Source organism: Trachurus trachurus (assembly GCF_905171665.1).
Source record: "Trachurus trachurus genome assembly, chromosome: 6".
NCBI classification, from domain to species: Eukaryota; Metazoa; Chordata; class Actinopteri; order Carangiformes; family Carangidae; genus Trachurus; species Trachurus trachurus.
The window spans coordinates 24,965,737-24,990,182 of record NC_139897.1 but is presented as its reverse complement, the minus strand read 5'-3'; the positions used below and the strand labels follow the sequence as shown (position 1 = coordinate 24,990,182).

The window sequence follows — 24,446 nt, the reverse complement described above, 5'->3', positions numbered from 1 at the left end:
GTCCAAACTAAAGAGAGGAACAGCCGGTGTCACCATCAGTGTCCACCACCACCACCACCAGCTCCTCCTCGGTGCACCACCAGGCAGCGCCACTGGGAGAAGCTGCTCGCTCTCTCTCTCTCTCTCTCTCTCTCTCTCTCTCTCTCTCTCTCTCTCTCTCTCTCTCTCTCTCTCTCTCTCTCTCTCTCTCTCTCTCTCTCTCTCTCTCTCTCTCTCTCTCTCTACACTTTTTTTTCCTCTCACAGCTGTGACGTCAGCAACCAGCAATTGAACGAATGAACTACCGACGGACCGACCGAGCCCCTGCCGGAGTTACCGGGAGGCAGTAGCGACACACAGCGAGTCCCGAACCGCCGCCAGCACTGGAGGAAATAAAAAAAACACAGAAACCCCCTTTACCCATAACGGAGGAACTAAAGGTCCACTCCACTGAGAAGAACCGGACGATGCCCGCCGCCCAGTGAGCACACGCCGCCGACCAAGAACTGAGAAGAAGGAGAAGCAGAAGCAGAAGCAGAAGGAGAGAAGAACCGTTCCCGTGATTTACCTACAGAGCAGAAGGAGAAAAAACGCTGAAAACGCTACACGGACGCGCGGACGCACAAACGGAGCAGCAGCAACACCGACACCAACCAACCAACTGCGGAGGCTTCGTGGTTTTTATTTTATTTTATTTCCCCCCCTCCACCTCCTCCACTACCACCACCACCACCACCACCCCACTGTGGATCAAACCGAGTGGATCCTTCTTGATTTAAATGCTTTATCGGCGCCGTCGCGACACAGAGGGAGCTGCTGCAGAAAGAGACTGAGAGGGAGAGGGATCGAAGGAGGAAATACTAATCAAGCAACACGTTTTAAAACCTAAAAAAAAGAGGATTTCCTCTCAGCTTTTTTTTTTCTCTTTTGGTTTTTTTTCTCCCTCCACGCACAGAAAAATCCACCTTTTTTTCTAATTTCTTTTTCTTATTCCACCTCCTCTTCCTCCACCACCACCACCTTCTCCTCCTTCCTCCTCCTCCTCCTCCTCCTCCCTCTTTTATTTCTTCCGTGGATCCCGGTACCGGTAACGCTATCAAGCTGTGTTCTCTAACCATGGGATGTACTCTGAGCGCAGAGGAGAGGGCGGCTCTGGACCGGAGCAAAGCCATCGAGAGGAACCTGAAGGAGGACGGCATGACCGCGGCCAAAGATGTTAAACTGCTGCTGCTCGGTAAGAGACAACCCCCGGTTCGATTCCCTCCCCACCACCACCAAAAAAACCCACCACCAACACCCTTGTATTGTACTATGGGCCTGTATTGTAGCTGCCATGCACAGCACACAGGGCCATGAAACGCTATGAGAGTGAGGAAAGGTGTGGTGTATAAGGAGGAGGAGGAGGAGGAGGGGGGGTGGTGTGGTGGTGGTGGGCGTTTGGTAAGACATGACCCACTGAGGATATACTGCTGGTAATCAATAATATATATATCTATTAAAACACCAGGTAATTAACAATATGATCAGGAGAAGAAAAAAGAAAAGAAAAGAAAAAGAGGAACTGGTTCATATCCTCCTATTACATCACATCACATCACATCACACCCAGCTTCCTCTACCAGTAGCCTATTGTATAGCTTATAATTAATATAATCAATGAAAACATAAACTAGGTGGGTGGATATGTAAATTGTGAAGTTGATCAATCAATATGTAATCAATAATATATAGTATAGAGAGGTGGAGGCTTCTTTAACTGCAGATGGATGCTATAGGAAAGAAAAAAAATGGCAGTATGCAGCAATGGAGGCAGTGTGGAGTGGTGAAGGTTCATCGGTGTGTGTGTGTGTGTGTTTTTCTTTTAAAAGGGGGTGGGATATTGATTAATTGATTGTTTATTGGGGGAGTGAAGGGGTTATCTATTAGGATGGTCAAGTTAAAAGATGGAGGGTGGAAGAAGAAAGGGTGCAGCCACTTTCTCCATCTCCTTATCTCCACCCTGCTGCTGCTGCTGCTGCTGTCGTCCTTATTCACTTAGGTTTTTAAGAGGCTGATTCTCCCTTTCTCTCTTTCTCTCTCTTTCCTTCCCCACCCCCTCCCCTCTCTCTCCCCCCTCTCTCTCTCTCTTTCTCACTCTGTCTCCATCTTGCTGTCTTACACACACATGCACACACACACACACATGCACACACACCCTGTTTACATTGTCTTCTTGTCTCTCATCCCTCAGGGGCTGGAGAGTCAGGGAAAAGCACCATCGTCAAACAGATGAAGTAAGTCCTCCAATGAGCACGGTCTAATAACCCTATAGTGTGTGTACATACAGTATCTGTGTGTGTGTCCCTCTTACACTTCTTCTTTATGTCTCTCACACACACATGCACACACAAACACACACACACACACACACACACACACACACACACACACACACACACACACACACACACACACACACACATGGTTGCATCCACCTTTCAACCATCTAACATCTTAACATCTCACCAAGCCGATCCCTCGCTCTAACCCTAACCCTTGTTAAACAGCTGATGTTGCTCTGTGTGGGTGGGAAGATGTTGATGATGTTGATGTTGATGATGAGGATGATGTGTCAAACTGGGTGTGGGGATAAAGAAAAAGAAAAGACAAGAAACATAATGCAGGTGCAGTGGTTTGCTGGGCAGCTGCTGTTGCTGCTGCTGCTGCTGCTGCGTGTGCATGGAAACTGGAGAGACTGATATGATCTTATGTGCTGACGTCGATAACTCAGGTTCGATAGATATTTCCTATTTTTAAAAGATCGGAGGTGTGGCCATGTGTGTCACAAAAAACAAAAAAAAACTTGCTGATGGGAATTTAGATGTGTAATTGATATCATGTAGTAGTGATGATGATGAGGGTATAGGAGCAGATCCTGTGTCCTTATACCCACAACGTCAATGGTTGTTGTGATCTCAGGTGTGTAGCTGGTTGTGTAACCGATGTCTGTTATTGTGTATTTATAAAACGGAAAGGTGAAATCCGGCGATCTGATTGGTTGTTAACCGTGGTATAATGAGCATATACCACGGCTACTATTCTAAAGCCTTATCACAGCGTCGGCTATCACTCCGCGTCAGGCACGTATGACTGGTATGAATGGAAGTTGTTGTCATGTATCCATGACGAAGGACTGTTGCAGTCCGTAGCAAAAGACAGTTGAAGTTTTTTTACGATGTTAAAAAATGGACTAAAGTAGTTGAATTCACATGTTTAAGGTGAAGTTTCACCTCCGGGGAGGGTTAACAATGGTAGAGGGGACTGAGCAGTGACTTTCACCTGAAAAAAAAGCGGAGGAAAAGACGAGCTGCAGAGCTAACTTGGAGCTAACGTCTGGAGAGGTGGGACTATTTTTTTCACAGTGAGGCTATTTTATTGGATAATATGTATTTCTGGTTGAATAAAACTACATGAAATTGATTGCATATCCCTCTTTCATATTGTCATTATTGGTAACCGTTTTATAAAAGCAATATATCACTTCAGTCCGTGGTATATGCTCATTATACCACTGCTAAGGGGCGTTGTTCGGCCCGACGCGAAGCGGAGGATATAGAGCATATACCACCATATATTATTAGTAATATCAGCTATTACCTTGTTTAAATGACCACATCCTACATCTTAGCAGCATTGGTGATTGGTTCTGTGTTGGGTTCATCCATTAGTCGACATTTTTCTAGTCCAATTATCATTTAAATTTGTTTTTTATTCCCACAAAAAATACCACCAAAAACTAATTGGTTCAAGCTTCTCTTTGTCCGCTGGAAACAAAAAGACATTTTAAGATACCACCTTGGGCTTAATGGGATAATTGAGAAGAAATAATTGAGCTGCAGACAGACCCGAATATTATGTTTTGACCCAAAATATGAAAGCGCTGCTCCTTTTTTGTTATGGCAATATCAGGTTAACCAGTGGCTGTTGTAGTCTGTAATCCCTCTTATGTAAAAGGACGTGTCGCCTATTGGCTGTGTGTGTCAGTGGTTGTTGGATGTACAACACCGACACCACAGTAGTAGGCTACTCCTGTTTCAGCCCTGTAGGGATTTAACACGTACCTGTGGTTCTTAGCACTGACTTTAGTTACTTAATCAACGGTGTCTGATGATCACAATCCTATAGGGACTTATCTGTGCTACTTAGTACAACGCTTCCAGCAACATTTTCATACTTAAATAGCATTTTTGTATTTACTGTATCACTGAGATAATCCTATAATAAAACCAAGAGGATTTACTATAGTTCTTTCGCCCCCCGCCCTCTCCTCTTCCTCTCATCCCCCCCTCCCCCCCTCCACATGTGTCACTTTATCTGTAATCCAGTCATGTCATATGGTTTTTCTCGTCTATCTCGACAGCTGAGTGTAGTTTTAGTTGATAATAGGCTTTGTGGTCGTGGTTGTGTATGGTGACACATCACAACGACATGGGTCAGTGGATCCAGATGAGACGCTCTCCCTCCCTCCCTCCCTCTCTTTTTCTCTCTCTTTCGCTTTCTCTCAGCTGTTAATGGCCAATCCGGCGGCACATGCACATCGAGCACGCCGACTGACCGACCGTCCGACCCGGAGCTCCCCACTGGAGGAGTATGTTGTAGAGTAGAGCAAGGCCGTAACCTATAGAGCAAGGGATGTATTGATCGCACTGGACTGCTGTAAATCACACAGCTACGTGACTCAGAGGGATGTAAATGCATGTTAATGGAGGAATGGTGCATACGAGTAGAGAGAGGAGCTTATTATGGTGGTTATTATAGGGCTGCAGATGTTTGTGGCTTTCCAGCTGAGGCACTTTTATTCCTTTTTATTCTAGGGCTGCATAAAATGCGAAAAAAACATCATATTGCTATTGCAAGTCCAGCGTGAACTGTCTTTTTTTCCCCCAACTGTTCATTTTCACTTAAAGAAATATAAAATATAACACAAACATGTCTTATGATTGGGATTTGATATGATTGGCTGGCCAGGTTGCCTCTGTAGCAACTCATGGTGCCAAAAAAATGCACAACAGAGAGGTGACACATTTTACTTTTATCAAAAAAGTGCAGCTCCTGCGATTTGGATATTGCATTTGGCCGTATTTTTTCAAGATTCAAGATTTCTATTGTCAATTCAACCACATTTACCAGACATACAGATGAATCGAAAAAGCTGTTTCTCACTGTCCCACGGTGACGGAATAAAAAAAAATACACAAGACAGGACATTACCTAACGCTAAAGTAAAAATGAACAAAGTGCACAACAGATAAGACATGAACTGTATTGTGGTTTTGATTACATTGCAATTAATTGCCCTACTTCATTCATTCATTCATTCATTCATTCATTCATTCATTCATTCATTCATTCATTCATTCATTCATTCAGATCAGCTGCCAGTAATGCAGCAGCTACTCTTCCTTGGCTCCACAAACAGCAAATGATACATAAACTATGACAAAGTTAACACGAAACAAACATAAGATATAGAATATATACAATTTAATTAAAGGGATAGTTCAGCATTTTGGCAAATTGGCCCATTTCCATAATCCCTATAGTCATAGCAGTAGGTTCGTTACCTTTATTTGTCGGTGCAAGCTATTTTTAGAACGGCGGAGCAGAGCCGCGAGCTGCTCAGAGCTACGCTACGGAGGCTCATGGGATTTCTTGGTTTCCCTCATCAAATACACAATCCAACAACTCCAAAACGCTCTGGTGGACAAGTTGTGACCTGCACATCCACCACGCTATGAGATAATAACAGAACGTTACCAGACAGAGTTGTTATAGAGGTAAATTCATGCAAAACCGTTGATGCGTGTTGCCTTCAGGTGCAGTTTTTCCAGCAAGCAGTCTCTGCATTTACCTCTAAAACAACTCTGTCTCGTAAAGTTCCAATTGCCAAAATGTTGAACTATCCCTTTAAAACATCTTAGGCATGTAAAAAGAGTATCACAGTGTAAGCACATGTTCCTATGAATCAATCGTAGTTATTCAGGGATGTTATTTCTGTAGCCTTTACTGTAAAACTGGCGCTACACTTACCTCCTACAGCCTATTGTTGCTAATGCTTGAGAGGATGAAACTGGTTCTGAACCAGTAAAAACCGAAGGACAGCAGAGGCCACATCCCTGTTTGCACAACAGTAAAAACAAAAGTCTGGAATAACTTCTGGACTGATGCTAAAAACAGAAAAGAAATCCCCCCCCCCACCACACACACCACCACACACCAATAAATGCATCTGACGTTACATAGAGGGGGGAAGCAGCTTTTCAAGTGGTGGACAGCGCCCTGCATGGGAAGCCTTTATGTTGTGTTCAGAGAGAGACGCTCGGTTATTTCCGGAGCCGCATCAGAGGAGTGGAAAGCCCTCGCTGCATCTTCCATCACAGTGCTTTGAACATCTGGGGCGTGCTCAAGTGACCAACTGTGAGAGGGAAAGAGATGGAGACGAGTGGATTAGATTTAGATTTTATGGTGTGTGTACATATCTATGTGTGTGTGTCACAGCTGTGCGTTTGATATCAGTAAGTGGAAGTAAAGAGTCTGTTCCCGCCCTGTACAGTACAGTACAGTGCAGCGATGGGTCGGCTCCACGAGGAGGTTTCGGTTTTTACAACGTTGTGCGCTGGTTAAAATCATCGACCATGAGACAGACAGGACAGCGTGTCAAAACACAAAACTCTGCTGTACTCTGCACGCCTATAATTCTCCTTTGAAACACAGATAATAATTAATATTATTGGATGATGCAATCACTGTCGAGTGGCAATAAGTCATGACAAAGCACTGATAACAAATCTACTGGGAGCACAAGTGCACTTCTCTGTGTGTGTGTGTGTGTGTGTGTGTTTGTGTGAAAGAGAGAGGCTGGGTTACAGTTGTGTATGGATGAGTGAATCATCAAGGTGTGAAGCCGTGGTCTAATGCTGGATTACATGTGTAAAACAAGAGGAGAGAGTGAGGAAAAAACACATGCAGAAGCGTGCAGAAACATGGAATCTAAAAGAAAAGTGTATATGATATATATTATATAAATATAAATATATATATATATGAGCCGCCAGTGTCAGTGAGTGTAATATTTGGGCCATCAGCTCAAGGGATCAGGTCATGTGTGAACAACATATCTTGCACAGAGCTGGCTGTGCACTTGTGTGTGTGTGTGTGTGTGTGTGTGTGTGTGTGTGTGTGTGTGTGTGTGTGTGTGTGTGTGTGTGTGTGTGTGCAGGAGACACCATCTGTTTATGGAACGTGTGTCTGTGTCTGTGTGTGTTTAGACGTGTGCAAAGGTTTCTCTACACTGCCCAGCTGGCAGACTGACCTCTCCAGCAGTGCTCTGTGTGTATATATGTGTGTGTATATGTGTGTGTGTGTGTGTGTGTGTGTGTGTGTGTGTGTGTGTGAGAGAGAGAGGAAAAACAATTTAAACACAGTGATATTTTCCTATAAGTGAGCAGCAGCAGCAGCTCTGAGGAGTCGAGGTGAAAACATGAGAGCTTTTTTTTTTTTTTTTTTAAGGGATATTTCAACATTTTGGCAAATTTGCCTATTGCCATAATCCCTTTGTTTTAGGAGTTAGGTTCATTACCTTTAATTGTCGGTGCAAGCTGTTTTGAGATCGGCGGGGAAGAGACGCAAGGTGCATCGTATTTCCACATTTCCCTCATCAAATTCACAATCCAACAACTCCAAAAAGCTCTCGTGGACAAGTTGTGAACTGCACATTCGCCACGCTATGAAATAATCATGTATAATTGTGTAACATAACGACACATGAAGCAAATACTCAGAACTTACTTTTGAAATCACTCCGCCCAGCAGCCGTGTCTGAAATGTAGTTTCGGTTACGCATTTGACTCGAAAATCGAAAACAACTCTGTCTCAAAACGTTCCGTTATTATCTCATAGCGTGGTGAATGTGCAGGTCCCAACTTGTCCACGAGAGCGTTTTGGAGTTGTTGGATTGTGTATTTGATGAGTTTGATGAGGGAAACGTGGAAATATCTCAAAATAGCATGCACCGACAATTAAAGGTAATGAACCTAACTCCTAAAACTATAGCGATTATGGCAATAGGCAAATTTGCCAAAATGTTGAAATATGCCTTTAAGTGAAGCGTCCTCCTCCTCCTCGTCCTCCCTTTCACTTTCAAAGTTGCTTCTTTAAGGGCAAAAGCTCCAGAGATGGGTGTAACTGTACCATGAAAGGAATTAATTATTCCTGGTTAACATGCCCAGAAGTCATGGGACCTCTTCAGAGATTTGCCTCATTAGCCGGCGATAACTAGCATAATGTGTTGTGCTAAACAAAAAGTGGTATTTCAAACATTTTCCAGTCGCTGTGTTTTAAGTTCTTTGGTTTAAATTATTTGTTATTTAGTTTGCTGGTTTCTTTTTCCATTTAGTTTTTTTTTTTTTAAATGAAGATCAAAGAGAGCAAAATGGATTTCCAGGAATAGGCCGAGGAAATTTTTTTGAAAATGAACAACAACAACAGCTGAACACGACCTTTTTTTCTTTTTTTTTAAAGTAAGAGGAGAGTTAAAAGCTTCCTGTCTAAATACTTGACATCAGGTATTTATGTTACTTCATTTTCCCCTCAGTGTCGTTAAATCTTTTACACAGTCTTTGCACTGCAGTAATGGAGGAACATGTTACTGTTACTTTAAAAAAACTCTCCGTGTTGATATCAGTTGTTGATGTGAACCCAGAGTGAAACCTGCGACCTCTCTGAGCCACAAAAAGAGTCATAACATCTTTTATTCCCCGATAAAACGCCAGGTCATTTCTCCTTCAATCATTAACAGTCTATAAAACGACAAACTGTGAACATGCGACGTGATAAACGCAGCGTACAGGTGCAGGAGAGCAGCAGCTGAGACGACCTCCACTAAAGATGGAATAAGAGGTGTTTTTTTGGTTGAAACAATTAATCAGTGATCTGAATCTAAATCTGCATCCAGTATCTGTGCTTTTATTGTGAAAATCCTGAGAGAATAATCTGGTTCTGCTCTGCTCGCTGCTATTCTTCACCCACAATCTTCTCCTCTGTTTAGCAAATGTGTCACAACCAATCACACATTTTGCGTCGCTTCCATGTGGAGTATTCGTTTCGTTTTGATGTGGCTGTTACTGTATTTAAGTATCCCACCTCGGCTTTGCCTCGTCTCTTGTCCTGCAAATGGACGCTGCAGAGCACCGAGCATTTAAAATGAAATATCTTATAATATAATGATGCAACCTGTGCAAGGAATCTGGAAATAGATCACAGGCCAAAGTGAGATATATGGTTGTCAATTTGCCTACTTCTTTAGCCATATGCTGCAAAGTATTGATGCTCTTGATTGGCGTTTCTTGATATTTTAAATCCAGCTCCAGTCTCACATGAGTCATCTGTTGGTGTTTTGTGCATTTTAAAGGGGTAGTTCAACACTTTGGCAAATTGGCCCATTGCCATAATCCATATAGTTGTAGCAGTAGGTTTGTTACCTTTGATTGTCAGTGCAAGCTATTTTTAGAACGGCGGAGCAGAGTTCTAACGCAACGTAACGAGTTATTTTCAAGGTAAATTCATGCAAAACCACTGATGCGCGTTCCCGTTGGGGGCAGTTTTTCAGCAAACAGTCTCTGCATTTGCCTCCAAAACAACTCTGTCTCATAACGTTCTGTTATTATCTCATAGCGTGGTGAATGTGCAGGTCACAACTTGTCCACCAGAGCGTTTTGGAGTTGTTGGATTGTGTATTTGATGAGTTTGATGAGAGAGACCAAGAAATCCCATTAGCCTCCGTAGCGTAGCTCCGAGCAGCTCGCGGCTCTGCTCCGCCGCTCTAAAATAGATTGCACTGACAATCAAAGGTAACAAACCTACTGCTAAAACTATAGGGATTATGGCAATGGGCCAATTTGCCAAAATGTTGAACTATCCCTTTGAGCTTTAATTTGAGCTTTAGGTTTGTAGTGACGATATCTGTATTGTTTTGTTTCATGTGGAATATTTACTATAAATAATGCGTCACCAACTTAACATTTTACTATCAAAGATGAGAAGCTGCTGGATTAATCACAATCAAAACGGATGCAACATGTGGGATCGTTGTTCCAGCATTGGAGAAATGAAATATCAGTCACTGGCTGTGCAGCACGTCTTTATAGGCTTTCACTAACTGTGGGTGTGTGGGTGTATGTGTGTGTATGTGTGTGCGCCTTGTTGACATGATCAGGGGCGACTGGCCGAAGGGAGAACAAACGCTGTCCGTCCCTCACGGCTGCACTGCTTCCCACAGGCTGTTCCCACCGTGTGTGTGTGTGTGTGTGTGGTTTCTCTAGAACAGGAGATAATTAGGTTTAAGCCTCAGAAGAGGAGAATAAAAGGGGGAAGGGGAGAAAAATGGAGGAAAAAAAGGTGGTGGTGTTTTGTGCAGAGGGAGAGAGACAGAGAGAGGGGAGGAAGGGAGGGGAAGGAGGCAGAGAGGGGGTTTTAATGAAGGACAGCAAATGCCCAGTGCATAGAAAGAAAGAAAAGAAAGAAAGGAAGAAAGAAAGAAAGAGGAGCAGTCCACAAGTGGAGCTACAAAGAACTGAGCTTAAGGGAGAAAATAGCAAGTTTGATAAAGTGGTGGAAGTGAGGATGGACAGAGGGGAGTAATGAAGGATGTAGGGGAAGGAGGGAGGGAGGGATGAGGAGAGAAGTGAGAAGAGAGGAAAAAAAAGAAGAAAAAGAGCGGGAGGGAGGGGAGTTGGAGAGTGATACAGAAGAGACACTGAGCAGAAACAACCAGAGAGAGAGAGAGAGAGAGAGGAAAAAAAATTCAATTTCTTTTCTTTTTCTACGGACGGCGAAGTGATGAAGCAGGAGTGTGAAAAGAGACGAGAGAGGAGAGAAGAGGGCGAAGTACGAGGAGGACGAGTGTGAATGAGGTTGGGGAGGTAAAAAGAGGAGGAAAGTGAAGCCATTTTGAGCAAGAGAGGGAGAGAAAGAGAGAGAGATAGAGAGAGGGAGGAGGTGGAGAAGGTGTTCACACTTATTAAGCAAGTTAGAGGAAGTGACAGAGAGAAAGATGAGGAGGGCAAAGGTCGTTTCTCTCCTGGACTCTGTTCTCATTGATAATTATTAGCCTCTTTTTTTTCACAGCGTGGTTGAACACAAGGAAAGAAAGGAGAGAAAAAAAGAGTGAGAGAGTGAGAGTTGGGTGAATGGGTGAGGAAGGAGAGGGGGAGGGGAGGGGAGGGAGGGTTGAAGTCATGTTGGCACCAACTCAAGTCTTGCAGGTCGTCTGAAACAGTCTGTCAGCCAGATAGTTTCCCTCCATTGGTTAAATTTAGCCCCGGGGCGTCGCTCATCACTGGAATGATTTGATTGGCTGCCTCACTGAGCTGTGAAATAACAGCGAAGGCGTCGTGACGATGATGATGATGGGGGGCCGCTACTAGCACAGTCCGTCCACACAGTAACAGCTACGTATGTATGTATGTGGTGCATGATCGTACTGTTTGAATCCCAATTTGCATCAATACGGGACGCCGGATGTCCAGTCACACACAAAACTTTATACGACACAAACACAAACACAGAGAGAGAGAGAGAGAGAGAGCCGTTATCTCAGATGAGGAAACTTCCAATTGTTCCTTCCTTCCTTTTTTTCTTCACCATGTTTTGTCAACCTCCATCCTCCCCCCTCCATCTTGAACTTGCCTCATTTACCCATGTTCTTCTCTTTTCTTTGGGTCTTTTCTTTCCACATGATGCGAATTTCCACACTGCGTTTTTCACGCTCGGCCTGTCAACAAATACTTTCCCCGGGTTCCTCTGGGTTTTTTTTTTTTTTTTTTTCAGAGACAGTTTCTCTAAAGCATTTCTGCAGAAAAGGACGCTGCTGCTAACGTCAAAGCTATGCAAATATTTGTAAAGTGGTGAGGCACCTGTTTGTGCTTATCACTTAGAGCGTTGTAAACATTTCACCAGAATTTGTATAGCAAGCTTTTTCTTTTTTCTTTTTTTTAATGATGTACTCTATCTAGACCAGTGGTCAACAACCTGAGCTCTTCCAGAGAAAAATAGCAAATCAGCTTAACTCCTCTTGACTCAGACTAACAGTATTTGAATAACATTTTTCAAAATAAATGCAACCGAGGATTCGCCCTTACTAGAATTTGAAAACCACAGCTTCCTGTTTTCAGGAACTTCACTACACAACACACTTTCATTTCTAACTAAATATGGAGTTTCCTTCTAACGAGAGTCGATTGTCATGTGTTATCTGATTCACTTGTGAAGTTGCAACTACTGATTTACCGTCACTGATTATTCTTCAGCATTTTTTTTAAATTAAAGGGATAGTTCACCCAAAATTGAAATTTGCATCCGTTATATGGACATGCACTGCTACGCCGAGACCCCCTGTAACTCAGAGAAGCCACGGAGGACTCTGAAACTTCTCCCAGCCCTTAGTCGACATGAGGGTGAGTAGATAATCAGTGAAATTTCAATTTTGGGTGAACTATCCCTTTAAGTACAACTGTAAAACTGCAAACAGATAAATTCTCAGTGCAGTTTCTGAAGTAGCTACATTTTCTTGTGTGAGTAAAAACAGGAACAGCGCCACTCTGCCATTGCAGCCCACCTTGTGGTGGAAGGTGGAACTGCAGCTTGAATGACAGAAGTCAAGCCCTGCCCCCTTTTGCATTATCTCACAGCTGTTACAAACACTTTGTCGTCACGCAGGAAAAAGTCCCTGTAGTGAACATGTCATTGAGTATACACTGGTTTTTCTTTTGTCTCCAAATCTATTGGGAAAGTCTCTATAGATTGTGATTAGTGGTGTTGCCTTCAAGACGATAGGAATTAATAGAACCACGTCTGAATGACCAGCAGATGAAGCTTTATAGCACCTGTTTTTGTCGCTGCATGATTCAGATTGATGAAGTCTACCAGCGTAACCCCGGAGAAAAGGCTTCATCTTGTCCGGAGATTAATGGATTAATTTAATATATCCTCGATAACTGGATCCATTCAGGTCTCGTAGAACTTGAACTTGGTCATTCGAGGACTCCACATCCGTGACCAGGCGGTTTGAGCATGAGATGGGGCAGGAGGAGCTAAAACGTTTCTCTCCTCCCTGTGTTTGTGTTGTTTATTTTAAAAGACATTAACCTGACCTCCTTGCACAGCCAGCTACAGCCGGCCAGCTAGGTCTGCTCAGTCGCGACAGGACCAAAACACAGAACAATCGGTACACTGTCTAGTGCCGTGGTTCGATTATATCTTGTCAAACAAACACAACTGGGAACACAAATCAGTGCACAGACTTCTCTTAAACTCTCTCTTCTCTCTCTCTTCTGGAAACATGTGATTGTTACCAGATAGCCGCCCGGCCGCTTTGAAGAAACTCTCTGTAAGCCCAGACTGAAGGCATTTATCTTATCTAAGTCAGCGCTGGAAATAATATACTCATTATACAGCCTCTGTCAGCTCCACATAAGTCTGTTATATGGTGTTGGATTAATAACACTGGTGCCTTAACACTTAAGTAGTGTTTTAATTATGTAACAGGCTGCGTGAAGTTAATTTCATAGACTCAAAGTTGCTTAGGATTTCGTCTTAATAAGCAATATATCACGACGACAGGCCGTGGTATATGCTCATTATACCCAGCTAAGGGGCGTTCTTCGGCCCGACGCGACGTGGAGGAATATCAATTTAATGTAATTTTTATTCAACCAGAAATACATTATCCAATAAAATAGCCCCACTGTGGAAAAAAAATAGTCCCACCTCTCCAGACGTTAGCTCTGCTTGTCGTCTTTTCTCTGCTTATTTTTTTTTCAGGTGAAAGTCACTGCTCAATCCACTCTACCATTGTTAATGCTCCCCGGAGGTGAAAGTTAACCTTAAACACGTGAATTCAACTACTTTGGTCTATTAACGTCGTAAAAACACAGCAACTGTCTTTTGCTACCGACTGCAAGAGTACGTTGTCATTGATACATGAAAACAAACTTCCATTTCCTACCAGTCAGAGCGATTGACGCAGAGTGACAGCCTATGCTGTGATAAGGCTTTAGTATAGAGAGCCTAAGCGGAAGCAGGAAGTAATGGTCACCATGGGACCTCAACTCGGAAAAAGTCTCCATATAAGTGAACGGGAGTCAAAGTTTTATTTCGTGATCCGATTGAATTGTGCCATGAGAAAAAAATATGTCCTCTACCTGTTTAAAACATTGCGTTTCATGCCGAGAAATCAGCAGTTTGTTGTAAAACTATTGTAAAATAAAATTCTGAAGAATCCGTAACCAGAAAGACTACAGGTCGCGTAGGTGACGTCACACACCAAATGCCGCCCTTTCCCGTGTCAGTTGGTGACGTATTTTTTGTGGGACACCAGATCTGTAGTCCGTATTTCCGGTTTTCACACAAAATACATTCTTCTGTTGCCGTTTTATGATAAACGGCTGATTTCTCGGCATGAAACGTGATGTTTTAAACAGGTAGAGGACATATTTTTTTTTCTCATGGCACAATTCAATCGGATCACGAAATAAAACTTTGACTCCCGTTCACTTATATGGAGACTTTTTCCGAGTTGAGGTCCCATGGCGACGTTACTTCCTGCTTCCGCTTAGGCTCTCTATAGTAGCCGTGGTTTATGCTCATTATACCACAGTTAACAACCAATCAGATTGCCGGATTTCACCTTTCCGTTTTTATAAAATGAATTTAAAGAATCAGAAGTTGCTGCTTCGTCCGTGTGTTTTGTGCAGGATCCATTGGTTGATCAGTGATCTGATCAGCTGATACTCATCATGACATTTAAACTGATGATCTGTATCAGTGTTAAAACTCCTCTCCTCTCTCTCTGAGGAATAGACAGAAACACATTACAAACGCTTTTAATATCTTCACTAGTTCATTTTTTTCTTTTTAGCCATGATGGACTCCCTGTCAATAATCAAAGGCCTGTCAATAACGTTCACTCTCTTTCTGTCTCCCTCTACGGTCCCTCTGTCCTTCCCTCTTCTCCTCCTCCTCCTCCTCACTCACTTCTTTATTATATTAAAGGCTGTTTTTGCTCCAAGCCATCTCTCTCCCTCTCTCTCTCTTTTCTCTCTCTTTGGTTTTCCACCGTTCTATGAGACCAGGTCAATATGACTGTGTGTGTGGTCCGCATGCTAATCGGGGCTTCTTAGAAAAAACAAAGGTCTTTTGTGGGAGAAAACTGTGTGTGTGTGTGTGTGAGTATGAGTGTGCGTGTGTAGCTACACTTATACGCAACCCAGAGTGTGTTTTTTCTCCCTCTCTCCCTCTCTCTTTCTCTCTCTCTCTGTGCTTTTGTCTGTGTGCATATGTTGATGTGGTTGTGTGAGTGAGTGTTTTTTTTGTGTTAGACCTATTTGGCAGATTTCAGCACATTGCAAGACAATGGAGTCTTGTTACAGTGACCGCACTCAGCTGATATACAGTCAGCTGATGGGGGACTGTGGCTGCATGCAGGGCTCGTAGCTGGAAGAGGAAGAGTGTATATTGAATGCATGTCTCTATTTCTGTATCACACCCGAACACTTTGGACTGAGGGGCTATAGAACCAATCCAGCTGTTTTTATCATAAAAAATACTGTTGTCGTTTTGTTTTTTTTGACACTTTTTTTTTTGGACTTTGTCTCAGAGGGGTTGGTTTTAATCATATGACAGGAATTCTCCCAGCAGCATTTTTTGTGCTGCTGTATTGGACTGAGTTATATTGGAAGGTGTTGCAGTAGTTTTTTTTTCTCCCTCTTTCCCTTTTTATAGCATCTAAATAATGTGCCCCACATTTCAACACACACATAGACGTTTATATTCTTCTGTGTAAATATAGAAAAGCCCATTTTTGGCAGTGATTCGATTCTTAAATGTAATTCAGGGAATTAGTGGAGGATAGATTAGTGCCGTTATAATGTGTCCATTGATAAACAGACTGGTTCACTGGTTTGGACTAAACCATCAGCTGGTCTCTACTGGTTTGTCCACAGCAGCTCTTTGGATTCAGGGAGTTTGCAGAGATGCAGTTTTAGCACAGTGCTAATGCTAACATGCAAAGATTTTTACAATAACATGCCGGTGATACTCCATTTAGTTAAAATACGCTAAATTAAGATGAGCTGAGATGACATGAGATTTATTTATCCATCAGTAGGAAAAATGAATTAAGAAAGTCTAAAACTGTAGAATAGGTCAAACTAACATTAGAGTCCAACATAAATGATGAAAAACAGGATGCTAACTTTGCTAATTAGGACTAAACATGAAGCAGGAAAGGGATGACCGTTAAATATAATAACAATAGTTTTTTTGTATAGCACCTTTAATGCACAAAGTGCAGCTCAAGGTGCTTTACAGGTTAAGAGAAAAAAAGGTATGACAAATCAATAATAGAACAGTAAAAGGCAATAGAGACGAGATAAAAGCAAACAGTAGATTAGAAATTACATAATGCAAGCAATTTACAGTTCAAGTATTGACTAATGAAAAATGACTCTGGATAGTTAAAACTGCAAATGTCAACTTCACGGTGACACTAGATGAACGTCAGCTGTAATTTTATAGGAAAAAATGCTCTTTGGTTGATGTTACATGGAAATGTATCAACATAACCTTCACGACTAATAAAGAAAAAGAATAGAAGCAAGTTAGAGCAAACATGAAACCTGGTCTTATAAATTCAATTTAAACGCACGATTACAGATGTTTTTTTTTTTTTTTTTTTTTTCCTGAGGTTCATGTGAATGTTCAGATTTCGGGTCGAGCTCCGTGGTCTCCCTGTCTAAGTGCTTTGCTGGGCCTCAGCCAGGCCAGAACCATCTATCTAGTATCTCTCTCTCTCAGGAAGCCCCCCTGTTCTCTGCCTTTTGTTTCTGCGAGACGACCGGGCTTTCCTCGGTTGCTATTTGAGTCCATTGAAGTAAGTAACTTATATTGACGCAAGGGAAGGGAAGGAGGGGAACTGAAGACAGAAGAGCTGAATAATTACATTTCGACCTTGGTATGGGATGACCTGATTAAACCTGCGGCCTTACTTCTCTCCTGTCTGTCTTTTTACTCCTTCACTCCATCACACAGCGCAGCGTCCATCAATCTACCGCTGTCTGTAACGCAGCAGATGTTGCCCCGTCCAGGCTAATGTTGATGTTATCAGCTGCTTCTGGAAATAACCAACCCACTCCCCCTCCTCCAGGGTCTTTCCCATCATTTCCATCCACTTATCAAAACGTATTTATCATATCGCAATTACAATTTTAATTTAGGACCGAACAACTGTAGATTTTTGTGAACATTACATCCACTGTCTTCCTACAGCGCATGTGACTATTATTGATCCAATCATGGTCAAGTGATGACGCCCGTGGTGAATTTTAGGCTGGTTTAACAAGAGATTTCAGACCTCAGGGGTGCGTTCAAGCAGTGTGGAGACATTTAGGTTGTAAACCCCCCCCCCCCCCCAAAAAAAACAAAAAAAACAAACAAACATGATTCAAAAATCGTGACTCAAACCAAACCATATTAATACTTGTTTATGGTTGTTTTATGAGTTTTACGCATTCTCCTTCAAGTCCTTTGGCTTTGAGTCTTCTGCCCAGATTTTGAAATAACATCTGTACGTGATGTGATTAATTTAGTCCATTTATTTATCTAAAATATATTTATATTTTATATTCAAGTAATTTAGTAAACAATTTAGTAAAGAGGGAAAAAAACAAAAACACAGTGCTGGAATCTAAGTGGTTTCTACCGAACTAACCCTGATGTTGACATATAACTGGGATTGTTTGGTGAGTAGAAGTTAAAGAGACCAAGATTCAACCTAAAATGCAATGCAAACAACACATTTAATACACAAAGTCAACAGCTGAGTCATCGTAGCTACGACCAACCAAAACACTGGACAGAGGTCAACATCTTATCCACAGGAGGCTGAGTATTTGATCTGATGAGCTTAGTCCTGTGAATTCAGAGATGCAATGTGCAGATGAACGCAGATTTTGACTGTATTTGATGATAATATTAATAATAATAATAGTGGAAATTATAATATTTACTTCATTTATCTAGCGCCTTTTTAAACAAGAGTTTACTACAGTAAGTGCTTCGACATAAAAGCAAAAAAATACACGAGAACAAACCTAAACAACAATTAAAGGGGATAGAAATAATAAAAAGAGAGGTATAAAACAACTTAAACCACACAAGATGAAAATAAATTAAAAACAGATATGAGATGAACTGATTTATAAAGAGAAACAGTAAGGGATAAAAGGGATAAAAGGGATAAAATTAAGTTTATAAGGATAAATAAAACCATAAAAACCATGCAGAGGATGTTAATGAACTAGAGCAACTAGTTGAGTTATAAGACACATGTTAAAGTAAAGAATAAAAGACGACAGAAAGACAATGAGAAGACAACAGCAAAGTTTTAAGAAGAGACTAAAAAGACATTGAACATCCAAATCTTCATGAAACTGATTTCACACTCTGAAACTGAAATTCAAGTCTTCAGTGTGAAGTTCAGGGTGTGACTCTTTGTGCAGCTGTTGTTACCCAACTGTTAATTAGCCACTGGTTATGACACTGCACTCTCTCTCCGCTACTGTCACACTCAGCTCCGCCAGGTGTCTGTGTTTATTTGTGCAATCTGTGACTGGGGAGGGGAAAAGGGAAGAGGGTTTCTTTTTTTAAATTGCGAATGGGAAAAGTGAAAGGAAGTTTAAGGAGGAGCGATAGAGAGAGGGGTTAAAAAAAGAGGAAGAAGGTTTATAATTAGGGGTGAGGAGGAGTGAAAGGGAATGTGTGAGTGTGATGTCAGGTAAAAAATTTACAGAGGGAGTGAGGGAGGGAGAGGGAGAGGACAGGGGAGTAATAAGGGATGAAAGAGGACCTGGCAGAAGAGAGAAGGCAGATAGAGATAACATGTGACAGTGAAACAGAGAGATAATGGCAGACAGATTTAATGAGGTCTTCCTAGATGTGATACTGAACTGTAATTATTCTGCTCTCCTGTCTGCCTGGGTTAATAACACACATGCATGTGTACGTGTATATGTGTATATTTGTGTGTGTGTGTGTGTGTGTGTGTGTGTGTGTGTGTGTGTGTGTGTGTGTGTGTGTGTGTGTGTGTGTGTGTGTGTGTGTGTGTGTGTGTGTGCCTGTCCTGTGCACGGCTACGAAACACCGTCGTCGTGTCCGTCCCGACTCCCTTGGCACGAGAACAGTCCGGCAGCACATGACCACAAACCTGCAGCCAGGACGACTGCTCCTCTCCCTCGTTAGCATGAAAACACACAGAGGGAAACTCCTCATCTGCCCGTCACCGAGGCAACATCAGAGCCCGCTGCATGATTTAAAAAGAACAGGATTTAGTTTCTTTACTATACGCAAATACTTCCTATACTACTATTTTATTGTTTTTATAATAATAAATAGATAGATATTAAACATTTAAGCGATGAGGAGGACGTGACCATTGATCCAGTGTTATACAATACAACCAGCAGGGTTTTATCAGCATGTATTTGTTTTCACGTATTGATTTCAGTGATGTTACATATTACTCATCATTCATTTGTTTTCACTGGAGCAAAAAGGGTTCATGGTGCTTATCTGTTACTTCATTGCCAAGCCCGTTTTTTTTAATTTATTTATCTTTTTTATTGTAGCTTTTATCGACCGACCCAGTTTGAATTGTTTTTGTTGTTGAATTTTTTTTTTAGTTTTAATGCACCAATAGAGAAAAAACAGAGACATTTGGATGGAAATGCACTTTTTATAGACAGCGACAGAGATATTACTACGACTACAAAGTGCTGGCACCAGATTAATAGTCAGTACATCAATAGTCGTCAGGATGTTTCAGTTTTGACTAAACTGACGGACTGTGAGACTGACTGACCGTCGCTTAGAGCCACTTCGCTGTCAAGGCTTAAAAAATAGGTTATTTTTGATTTGACGAAGGCTGAGGGCATGGAGGTGTGTGTGTGTTTGTTTGTGTGTGTGTGTGTGTGTGTGTGTTTGTGTGTGTGTGTGTACTCAGGATGCTGCTGCTTGACCTCAAGGTGTGATGGCAAGTGAGTGGAGCCAGATGACGGAGCAGCTGATGCCTCCGTTTCACTGTGTACGTGTTTGTGTGTATGTGTTTGTGTGTGTGTGTGTGTGTGTCAGTCAGTCAGAGGGTGTGTGTGTGTGTGTGTGTCAGTCAGTCAGGATGGGGGGGGGGGGGGGTTTAACTGACACCTTCAGTTATTTATAGTTTCTTTTTTGTTGATTATCTCCCTCTTCTTTCATGCTCTCTTTCATACCCATTATCACCCATCACGCTGTTATCCCCCCTTTTCTCCTCTTTGCACTTGCTCTAACACTCTCCCAGGCATACGCACACACACACATGCACACACATACACACACATGCACTCACACACACGCACACACACACACACACACACACACGCACACACACACTGTTAGTAACTCTGTGCAGCAGTGTCGACAGGAGTTGGTCAGCGTGCACTTTATCATGACTAAGAGCTCTGTCGACAAAGACCATGAAGTAAGTGGATGCACAGCATAGTGATAAAGAACTCATCCCAGGCTGTGTGTGTGTGTGTCTGTTAGTGTGTGTGTGTCTGTTAGTGTGTGTGGCTGTGTGTGTGTGTGTGTGAGAGTGTGTGTGGCTGTGTCAGGACAAACAGTGTTAGCTAGCAACAATGCACAACAGAGATAAAGACCTAATTGCACAGCGCAGTGTGAGCGTGTAGGCTTTGTGTTTGTGTGCGTCCAACATGAGTAGGTGTGAGGATAAAAATACGAGTGTGGGGGATAATGGGAGACAGAGAGGAGAGGGACCAGCATGTTGTGTTTGATACTGTGTGTGTGTGTGTATGTGTGTGTGTGTTGTGTTATCTGCAGTTTGTTTTTATGGAGATACTGACCTTCTGTACTGCTGTGTATTGTAATTCACTTAGTAGGAATATCCTTTAGCTTTAGATTAGATAAAATGTAAATGCCACAGCTTTAAGCTCGAGTCCGTCAGTCCGTCAGTCAGTTGACGGGAGCCGCAAAGTCACCTTCAGAGTACTGACGCTTCTTTCCTTTTACATCGTACAGGAACTTGACTTTCGGTGAGTTTTTGTCGATAAATCTTTATCATAAAAGCCGCTTTGTGATGGGAACCCATGTGAAATATGACTGAGAGTGCTGCTGTGCTGAGTCTGACCTGCCTTTGTCACAGAGAGAGAGAGAGAGAGAGAGAAATAAAATATGGACTCCAGACTCTGTGACATCACACACATGTTCCTGAGGGGAGGGTTTTGAAGGTCGCACCAGGACCCACAGAGACGCAGACTGGTACTGAGGAGGAGGAGGAAGAGGAGGAGGAGGAGGAGGAGGAAGATGGGCTGTCATTATTTAATTGCCTATAAACCAGCCAATTGGCCTGGCTGTTTTAGCTTGCAGGCTAATGCTAATATCTGCTGAGATGGACGTCGTTTTCCTCCCAGCAGCGCAGCGCTAAAGGCAACAGACAGACACAATGGAAATCAGCCTGACGTTTTAAAGAATGAAACATTATCACAGCACGATAAATTGATGAGCAATCATCATCATTTTTTTTTTTTTTTTTTTACTAATATAACCAAAAAAGCCAAACCAAAGTAAAATGTAACAAACTAAGGACCAAGGACGGATAAATCATCTGTCATTGACGGGGTCCATTTGCTAATTGAATGGTCCGTTTACTTTAACACCTGTAAATCGTGTGCTACAGTAATAGGAACCATGAGTCTGAGTGGTGCCATTAAACCGTCGCTACATGTCGCTGTCTGATTGATTTTTTGGGGAAAAAAGCAACATCAATACATAAATCACATGTGAGAAGAACTACACCATACATGTGCAGTTGTGCATCCTAATGGTCTATTAGCATGTTAGCCTCACCTGTTTGGAGACTGTCCACAAATACATCAACAATTGCTGGTTTCTGGATTGATGGTTTCACCTAAACTTAAACGCCCAAACGCTGTTTAGATAAATTGCAATTGATGGATGGTGAACCAGCTCCAGAAAGATCTTAAAGTGTTAAAGGCCCCATGGCATGAAAAATGTGATTTTGGTTATTTTTTTTCGTGCTTGGGGAGGTCTCTGGGCCACGTATATACTGCCCCATGCATCAAACTGGTCATAAACGGAGAAACACACACCGCCCATTTGTAGGAACATTCTCTTTAAGACGAGCAGATAGCACTTCCTCCTTTCTGTGATGTCACACACAAGGTAACTCCGCCCACCGTGACCAGTTGTTTTTTTTCAATTTGTATGAATGCAGCTTAGGCTTCAGTTACTTGCCTGTGATTGGCCCGCACATGCCACTCAAAAACAGTCAGCCAATCAGAGGAGAGGTTCTCATTCTCTCTTCTGATTGGCCAAATGACCTGTGCCTGTTAGAACTCCAGAAAGAGGCAACAGAAAGGGGCAATATAGACGATATTAAGCAGATCACAGGTACTCAAAACCAATGATACATCTTGTTAGGGATATCAGCAGGTAAATAAACCCAGAGAAAAGTGCACAGCATGGGGCCTTTAACGGAGAATTCTGGTCATTTTTGACCCCTAAGTCGTTGTCCTGATGGTCACCCAGTGTTGTTGGGAGCAAAAAACACGAGCAGGCGCTCTGCGATCGGATAGTAATGTCTTTCCAGGATGTTTCAGAGTTAGGCTGTCTGAGGTGAGTGATTACATGCAAAAACACAAAGTTTATACTGTTTATACTGTACACTATATGAGTTCAGTGGTGTGTCATAAGGATTCCAGTCATGTACCATAGATATTTGATTGTTTTTTGAGTGTTTGTTGTGGTTGAAAGAATTTACCCCATAGGTTAGCGTTGTCACTATCCCTAGCGCAGTCTAGCCATGGTGTAACTCCGGTTTGCCTGCATCAATTTTAGTCACGTTTTTTGCTCCCCCCAACACCGGGTGACCATCAGGACAACGATTTAGGGGTCAAAAATGACCAGAATTCTCCTTTAAAGGATATGGCAGGTTTTCAAGTCAGGTACCTACATTAGATTTGAAACAGCAATCATTCATCAAGAGATCCCTTTCCTAGAGGACTCTTTATATCAGTGACAGAGGACAAAATGTGAGTAGGACGAATCAACAGTTGAAGACTTGTACTGTATAAGCTTCAGGACTGTTCTGTTCGTTGCATCCTGTCCCTTTTATCTGACACTGAAATAGAGAAGGGCCGTATTAATAATGCCTGATATGAAAAAGGAGAAATGGTGACAACAATCTCACCAAAACCAAAGTTCAATTGTAAGTCAGACAACTCTCTGTCACCTTTCAGATAAAGTCCAAAGAGAAAACACCGCAGCGCTTCCACTAGTATCTGAGTTTGACATCATCAGGCCTTCACATCTTTAATCTAATAGCTTTGAATTTCTTGTTGTATCATCGTTTGTACTTTCTCTCTGAGGTTTACTGCGTCTTGTCTTGATTGGTTCAAGTTATGTATGTTTTACTAACTGCTAAAACAACATGCCACCTGTACAGATTTGGGACATGTTTGATGACACATCTGGAATAGAAAAGGGGTTGAACATGTGCATCAAAGTCAGATGTAATACCTGTTAATTGTCTCACGATTGAGTAGTAACACATATCAGGTGTGGCTTTAGCTATTGAGAGTCTATTTTAAAACAAAACACAACAAACAAAAACACCAGTAAACCTTATAAAATGGTCGGTTATGGAGTGTTTCTCTTTGTTCTCAGTCAAATGCACATTTGTCATTTCAAATACAGCGATTATCAAATTTCTACAAAGAGCATGACAGTGGAGCAGCACAACTAACTGATCACTAAATGTGGGTTTGATTGCTTTGCTGACATCTGTCATTACACCCAACACCTGTTATTTGGCCTCTAAAATAGCAGCCGTGCATGTGCTGATATCATGGAATAATATCGTGGTTAAATTGCCCATATGTCTGTCCCTCTGTCCATCTGTCTGGCTCAGTGTGAAACTAAACTATGTTTCAGGTCACCGTGCAGATTGTGCCAAAGCTATGAGAAATTGCACACATACACACCGACACACCGACACACACACACACATAGTGCTCTCTCTTTGCTGACAGAAGGGCTTGGAGAGTGGGTAATGAGAAAAGGTCCTCATGCATGAAAGCTCACGTCAGCGGCGCCGGCCAAACTGACACACACACATAAAACGACAAGTGTGTGATACACCTCTAATAACACCTGTTACAACACTAATCTGAAATCTTTACTCATGCAAATCTCTGTATCCTCTATTTTTACTCTTTCCCTGAGTTAATGACAGTAAAAGTCTTATTTCTCCATGAAGACAGTCATGACTCTGCTCTCCCACTTAAATTTCTAGACCTTGAACT

At 42.2% G+C, this 24,446-nt stretch overlaps 1 protein-coding gene across 3 annotated transcripts in view; it reads left to right on the top strand.

Moving 5' to 3' along the window:
- Positions 1-312: 312 nt before the first annotated feature.
- LOC310987527 (guanine nucleotide-binding protein G(o) subunit alpha) overlaps positions 313-24,446 on the top strand; it is a 106,254-nt gene continuing 82,120 nt past the window's right edge. For all 3 annotated transcript variants that reach the window (XR_014595450.1, XM_083973833.1, XM_083973834.1), the window contains exons 1-2: positions 313-1,213; positions 2,210-2,252. Coding sequence is in view for 2 of the 3 variants with exons in the window: in XM_083973833.1 (XP_083829959.1) it covers positions 1,096-1,213; positions 2,210-2,252 (161 nt within the window). In the remaining variant the exon portion in view is untranslated. The remainder of the gene's footprint in view (positions 1,214-2,209; positions 2,253-24,446) is intronic.